This window comes from Sminthopsis crassicaudata, chromosome 5, assembly GCF_048593235.1.
Source record: "Sminthopsis crassicaudata isolate SCR6 chromosome 5, ASM4859323v1, whole genome shotgun sequence".
Lineage (NCBI taxonomy): Eukaryota > Metazoa > Chordata > Mammalia > Dasyuromorphia > Dasyuridae > Sminthopsis > Sminthopsis crassicaudata.
The window spans coordinates 288,205,160-288,212,114 of NC_133621.1; the positions used below are offsets into that span (position 1 = coordinate 288,205,160).

Below are 6,955 nucleotides of genomic sequence, written 5' to 3' on the forward strand. Positions count from 1 at the left end.
ACCATCTGAGAGAGAAAGGGAAGGTTAGAATTTAGAACTTTCTGGATAAAATCTATCTTTCTGGATAAAAATTCCTTAAGGAGGTCCTTATTCATTTTGTGACTTGTTCAGTATATTCTGATAAGTATAAGTTCTCTGACTTCATTTGCTATAAATTGGATAAATAGAGTTATTTGCTATTCAAATAGTATGTGCTTTAAAAAGGGGGCAGCTAGGGACATAGCCTCAACCCAGGTTCTATGATGCCAAAGCATTGGCTTCTACCCCAACCTGAAATCAAGCATCAATTTCTCAAGCATTTAGTGCTATAGATATTCATCACCAAGAGTTCTGGATCTTACTTAAGCTCAAGCTATTTCAATAAAGGAGCTAGAAGCTTAACCTTCCTAGGTAGATCACAAAGTATAAAGCAAATGTTTTTCTAGTAGCCTTTCCAATCCTCCCAAATCCTTTTAACCCCCTGAGGTTGGGATTAGTGAAAACTTGTTAAATTCAATTAAAATTTAACTGTTTTATCTTAACTTAGGTTTTATTTTTGTTTGATAAACAAAGATAAACAAGCAAACCAGTAATTTAAGAAGACTACTTCTAATGATTAGAGATTTACAAAAGTCATTATTGGCACTTCTGACAATGTTATAGAACATTCAAAGAATTCTGTATAGAACAGCATTTTAGATACACAAAATTCCATTCTTAGAGTGAATGCAAAGTACCTCTGATTAATAGTATTATGTCTATTTTAAAAAGCAAGCTAATTGGTGTAATGGATAGAGCACCAGCCCTAAAGTCAGGAGGACCTGAATTAAGTCAGATACTTAACACTTTCTGGGAAAGTCACTTAACTTCAATTGCCTCAGGGGAAAAATTTTATTTCTAACAATTTCTAACAATTTCTAACAGGAAGCTTTATAAATGCCAGGTGATAAACACTGAGATCAGCATAGAGATGGAATTTTGTTTCATTATTCGGCTGTGAACAAAATGGCAACTTCCTGAATTGTGCTCTAATCAAACAGGAAGTCCACCAGACTTTTATTTGCATTTTTTCAAAGCAAGTAGGGTTCAGTGATTCCATCAAGATTTATACAGCTAATGAGTGTTAAATGTCTGAAGCTGGATTTGAACGTGGGTAATTGACTATCTTCCTATGATGCTATCATTTCAAAAGCTATCATCTAGACCAATCTTTTTTGTTTTATGCCTTCTATTATCTCTTCCCTGTGGAAGCTCTATTCCTGAACTTCATTTTTGGAAGTCCTTTCTGAGACTTGGAGAGACTTGCATGAACTGATGCTGAGTGAAATGAACAAACCAGAAAATCACTATACACTTCAACAACGATACTGTATGAGGATGTATTCTGATGGAGGTGGAAATCTTCAACATAAAGAAGATCCAACTCACTTCCAGCTGATCAATGATGGACAGAAACAACCACACTCAGAGAAGGAACACTGGGAAGTGAATGTAAATTGTTAGCACTACTGTCTATCTACCCAGGTTACTTTATACCTTCGGAATCCAATACTTAACGTGCAACAAGAAAATGGGATTTACACACATATATTGTATCTAGGTTATACTGTAACACATGTAAAATGTATGGGATTGCCTGTCATCTAGAGGAGGGAGTAGAGGGAGGGAGGGGAAAATCTTGAAAAATGAATACAAGGGATAATGTTATAAAAAAAATTACTCATGCATATATACTGTCAAAAATGTATAATTATAAAATTTTTAAAAATACTATTTAAAAAAAAAAAAGAAGTCCTTTCTGGCCCCTTCCTTGGGTTGGCTGGTTCCTCCCAACACCCCTTTTTCTATTTTCATATTTTACCTTTTTCCAATTATATGTAAAGATTCATTTCTCTTTTGAACTCCAAATTTTTCTGTCCCCCATCATCCCAAGACAGTAAACAATCTTATACATGTACAATCAACTCTGATATTTTCATATTAATTATGTTGTGAAAGAAGAATCAGAACAAAAGGGAGAAATCATAAGATTGAAAAAAAGTGAAAATATGCTTCAATATGCATTCAGACTCCATAGATAGATTCAGACTGTTTCTGGATATGAAACAGTCCATTGATGTTTTTTTGTCCTTTGCAGACAGCACTCTGGGACTTTCCTACCCAGGATTTTCTCTATTGTATTTTTACTGGAGTGGCCACTAGGTGGTATCATAGTGCACAAGAATGTTAGGACTGACATCAGGAAGACCTCTCAAATCTGACTTCAGATATGTATTATCTGTGTGACCTTGAACATGTCACTTAACCCTGTTTGCCTCAGTTTCCCTATCTGTGAAATGATGGAAAAGGAAATGGCAAACCATCCAGTATCTTTGCCAAGAAAACTCCAAGGGGGGAGGGGTCAAAGAGTCACATATGATTAAACAATATCTAAGATTCATCTTTTTCTGAGCGCTTAGATGAACCCATGAAAGCAGACAAAAGCTCCTTCTTCATTATAGAAAGATTTTAGCAGTTCATCCCCATCACCAATCAAGAGTTAATTGGGCTTATCCAAAAATGACCACCAGTAACACTGTTTACAATATAAAACTTACCTTGATTCATAGCAAGAGCTGGCGCATAAATGACAACTCCAATGTATAAAACCTAGAAAAAAAATTATGAAATATGAACATGAAATTATCAAACCTTAATTATAACTTACTTAGGAAGAGAATAAAGAATTTGAATGCTAAGTAATATATTTTGGATGGGGAATTAAGAGCTCCATCTCTTCCTAGTCTTATGTTCTTCAGCATATGTGGTTCTGTTTCCAGCATAATGGGCTCCCTGCATAAAATCTAATAATCTGTGCATTTGATGGATTTTATATTTAATAGGAATTAAGTAGCATTTTAAAAGTTCTTTAAGATTTGCAAAATGCCATACGTAATTCTCATCTAATCCTCACTACAATTTTACAAGGTGAGAGGTAGTATTAAAACCAATTTACAGATGAGGGTATTCCAGTGTATTGAGGTAGTCCAGTATATTGAGCAAAGGCTCTAGGGGCCAGAGTTCAAATTATAGTCCCAGACAATTATGTTACTATGGCCCTGAATAAGTCATTTAACCCCAACTGCTTCTCAAATATTAATATATCATTTCAAATATTTTGTAATCAAAAACTTTAGCAAAGTTGCAGGGTATAAAACAAAACCATACAAATCATCAGCATTTCTATATTTTACTGGCAAAGCTCATCAGCAAGAGATAGAAAGAGCAATTCCATTTAAAACAACTATAGACAAAACAATTTTGTGAGCTTCATACAGATATTTCTGGGGAGCCTTCATGTTTGTCTTTAGGGCAACAAAATTTGTAGTTATTAGAAAGGTCTTAGAGAATGTCAATGCATCCATATATCTTAGCAGTTAAGAATGCTGGGCTTGGAGTCCACAAGAAGTTGAAATCCAACCAGAGAAACTTATTAGTTGTATGCCCTTGATCAAATCATTTAAGTTTGCCTCAGTTTCCTCAACTGTAAAAGAGAATAATAGCACCCTATTCTCCCTGATAGTACCCAGTGTAGGTACTTAATGTACTTATTTCCTTCTAGTATTTTTTTTCCTTTCTGACACTGAGTTCTCACCCTATCATTTCAGTGGAGCTCAGAGTCCTGCTCTACAGATCTGGAGTTCAAAACCGTTATGAACACCAGCTTCCTCATCTGTAAAATGGGGCTAAAGAGAAAGGGGTTAATGGTGGTAATAAGATTAATTGTTCAAAGTGAGAGCATGGGAAGAACCATAGTACCATAGAGTACTATGGAACTCTATGAAACCATTGGAAGCTCTGGTTCCAGGGTTCAAATTCTCTTGATCTGATTTGAGACAAGTTATTTAAATCTCTTTGAAACTCAGTTTTGTTAAGCATATAAGAAAAAGGTTGGACCAGTTGATATTCAAGGTAATTTTGAAGCTCTATAATTTAGGATTCTGTGATTTTCTGCTGAATGAAATAAGAGTCAGGAAGAGATGAGTTCAAATCAAAGCTGACATGGGAACTAATGACTTAACATCACACCTCTAATAGGAAAATATATTTTACATGATGAATAATTGATATATTGTTTGCCTTCTCAATGGGTGGGTAAGAGACTGGAGAGAAGGAGAGAATTTGAAACTCAAAAATGTCAAATGTTTAAAAAAAAAAAACCCAGAAGAGTATACACAGAAACTATCTCCATGCCTCAGGCAAGTACCTTTAAATGCTCAAAGGAGCAGTTCAGATTCTAACTCATTAATTGACTATAGGTGTGGCCTGGTCAAGATCAGTAAAATAATCTGTAAAATGCAAAGAATTACGCTAGATAGCCACAAATGTCCTATCTCAAGAGCTGTAATCATATTGCAGTCCTTAAGGCTTATTTCTTAAACCACAGTAGCCAACTGGATCAGGTGACAGACTGTTCTGCCAAGGGGAATCCCCGTTTCAGAAGCCATCCCATCCTTAGAATATTCACAGCCTTCATTAGTTTACCATCCTTGGTATAGTTACAGCCTACATCCCCATGGGGTAATTAGGAGGAAAATCCTTTGCAATCCTTAAAATTGTAAGGACTTTGTTACATAAAATTGTAAGGACTTTGTTATTTATTGTTATTTCCTGAGTACTATCAAGTAATCAAATATCTTTGTCATCTGAATTATGTCTTTTTTTCTTTTTTTAATTTAGGATTCAGGACAAACAGCTATTACGAAAAGGAAATGAATTGTGTAATTTAAATCATTCCATCATCTCAGGAAGCTAAATTCTCAGTATCTCGGTGCTGAGGCCTCTGGCCTGCAATGGCAGAAACTTGTGAATTCTCTTCCTAGATCTTTCTAGTCCTCTTCTTAATTCGTCCATTTTTCACTTTTTAATAATATCTTGATAAAAATAACTTTGCCAAAATATTTTAAACAAAAGAGGATGAGGGGAAACAGATGGGACACACTGGAGAATCACTTACGGTTTGAAGGATGAACAGAAACGTTCCACAGAGGCGAATGCATTTGTTAAAACGAAGCTCTAGATACTTTAAAAAATGAAAATGAGGGTACAATCGTTAGTATGGATGACCTACTCTGTCCACACTATTACATATTTAGAGCGGGAAGAGACCCAGAGGTCATGGAGTCCAACCCTGTCATTTTAGAAATGAAAAAACCAGAAGCTAGGAGAAATTAAGTTACTTGCCCAAGGTCACAGTAAACTAGTGGCAGAGCCAGGCTTTGATCAGTTTGGTTTCATATATTATCTTGATCTATTTCTCTATTAAATTTTAATATTTTGGGGGCAGCTAGGTGGCTCAGTGGATAGAGCACCAGCAGCCTTGAATTCAGGAGGAATTCAGGAGGAGGAATTCTGAGTTCAAATTTGATCTCAGACACTTAACACTTCCTAGCTGTGTGACCCTGGGGAAGTCACAGCCTCAGAAAAAAAAAAAATTAATCTTTCAACTTAATTTAAATTAAATTGAAATATTAAATTTCTGTTGCTCTATTAAATTGTTTTTTTTCTTGGATTATCTGTTTCCTTGAATTGTTTTATGATCGGTTTTTTTCTTGAATGGTCTCCCATCTATTTTCTTAAATTGTTTTTTGATCCACTTATCTTTCTTCTGGCTTTGCACCTAGATAGTTGTCCCACATTCCCTTAGGTGCAACAGTATCAAAAAAAGACTCCATCCTCCACTCTGCAAGGGCCCCATTCACAGATGCTCATTGAAAACTTCTAGAAAAAGCCACTAGGAGAATGATCAAAAATATCCCGCGCATTTAAAAAAAAAATTCTACTGTGCATTTATTAATCGCATTTCCACTCTGTGCAGTTTTATACAACATGCTTTGAGCGCATAGATAAAAATGAAAATAGTCCCGAGTTCAAATGCGACCTCAGACACTTACTATATGTGTGATCCTGAGCAAGTCACTTAATCCCGTTGGCTTCCAAAGGCAACCTACCCTTGTGCTGAAGAATCCAGCAAGTATTCTAATTTGTTTACCTAGAGGAAAGCCAGTGCTCCCGAGGTGGAGCGGGTGGACTGGGTTCTGGATCTCGTCTGAAGCATTTTTCTCGTGGGTGCACGTAAGAGAACTGGTCTCCCAGTCTCTGTTAGAGACATCCCCTCTAATCTCACTTCCAGCTCCAACCCTTTCCGCAAACCCCCAAAGGTCGTGGCCAGTGACGTCTCCTTACCTCGTAAGTGCTGGTGATCCCCAGTTTATAAAAGACCGGAATGAAGATTTCCGACGTGATGAGCACCATAAGGATGTAGGAGAAGCCATACATGGTGAATATAGCCCCGAAGCGATAGATCTCGGCAGGGATACCCAGGATGGTGATGGCAGACACGAAAGTGGACGTGAGGGACAGCGCCACGGGCAGCGCCGTCATTTTCCGCCCACCTATCAAGAAGTCTTTCTGGGTCTGCTGCTTTTTCTTGAAGAAGGCATAATAAAGGCCTATGGCTGTGGAGATGAGCAGCATCCCGGCAAACACCAAGTAGTCCCACACATCGAAGGTCCTGGCCTCCGGCTGGGTGCCCATGGTTGAGCGGCGCAAACTTTCTGCTCTCCAAAGAACGTCGAGGGGAGCTGCCTGCTTAGAGCGTCCTTGTCCTCGGAGGACTGCAGCTGTCCGGGCCAAGGAGGGCTGGCGTCCTCACCTCGAGTTTGCAGGCCTCCGGCAGCCCCGAGGTGGCCCAGACTCCACCAGCGCGGCGCTTCGGCCTCCGCCGAGGCCCCGGGGCAGACGTGGGCCGGAGCCGGCTCCGCTTGGCTGGGTGGAGAGAGCGTCTCCGAGAGGAGCAGTCCTCCAAGAAAGCCGCCTGGAGTTAGAATGAGGTGTGAGGGCGTGGACGATGGGGAAGATCTGGCTCTGGGAGGATGGGGCTGAGTTAAAATTGCCGGGCTGGCTTCTCTGATTGGCTAATTTGGAGACGTCAAGG

At 38.5% G+C, this 6,955-nt stretch overlaps 1 protein-coding gene across 1 annotated transcript in view; it reads right to left on the minus strand.

The window, feature by feature from the left end:
• LOC141544805 (sodium-coupled monocarboxylate transporter 1-like) overlaps positions 1 to 6,705 on the minus strand; it is a 31,540-nt gene extending 24,835 nt beyond the window's left edge. Inside the window, 3 exon segments of the mRNA XM_074271365.1 lie at positions 2,577 to 2,628; positions 4,976 to 5,041; positions 6,205 to 6,705. Of these exon segments, the coding sequence (XP_074127466.1) occupies positions 2,577 to 2,628; positions 4,976 to 5,041; positions 6,205 to 6,555 (469 nt within the window). The 5' untranslated portion in view covers positions 6,556 to 6,705.
• Between the last annotated feature and the right edge of the window lie 250 nt (positions 6,706 to 6,955).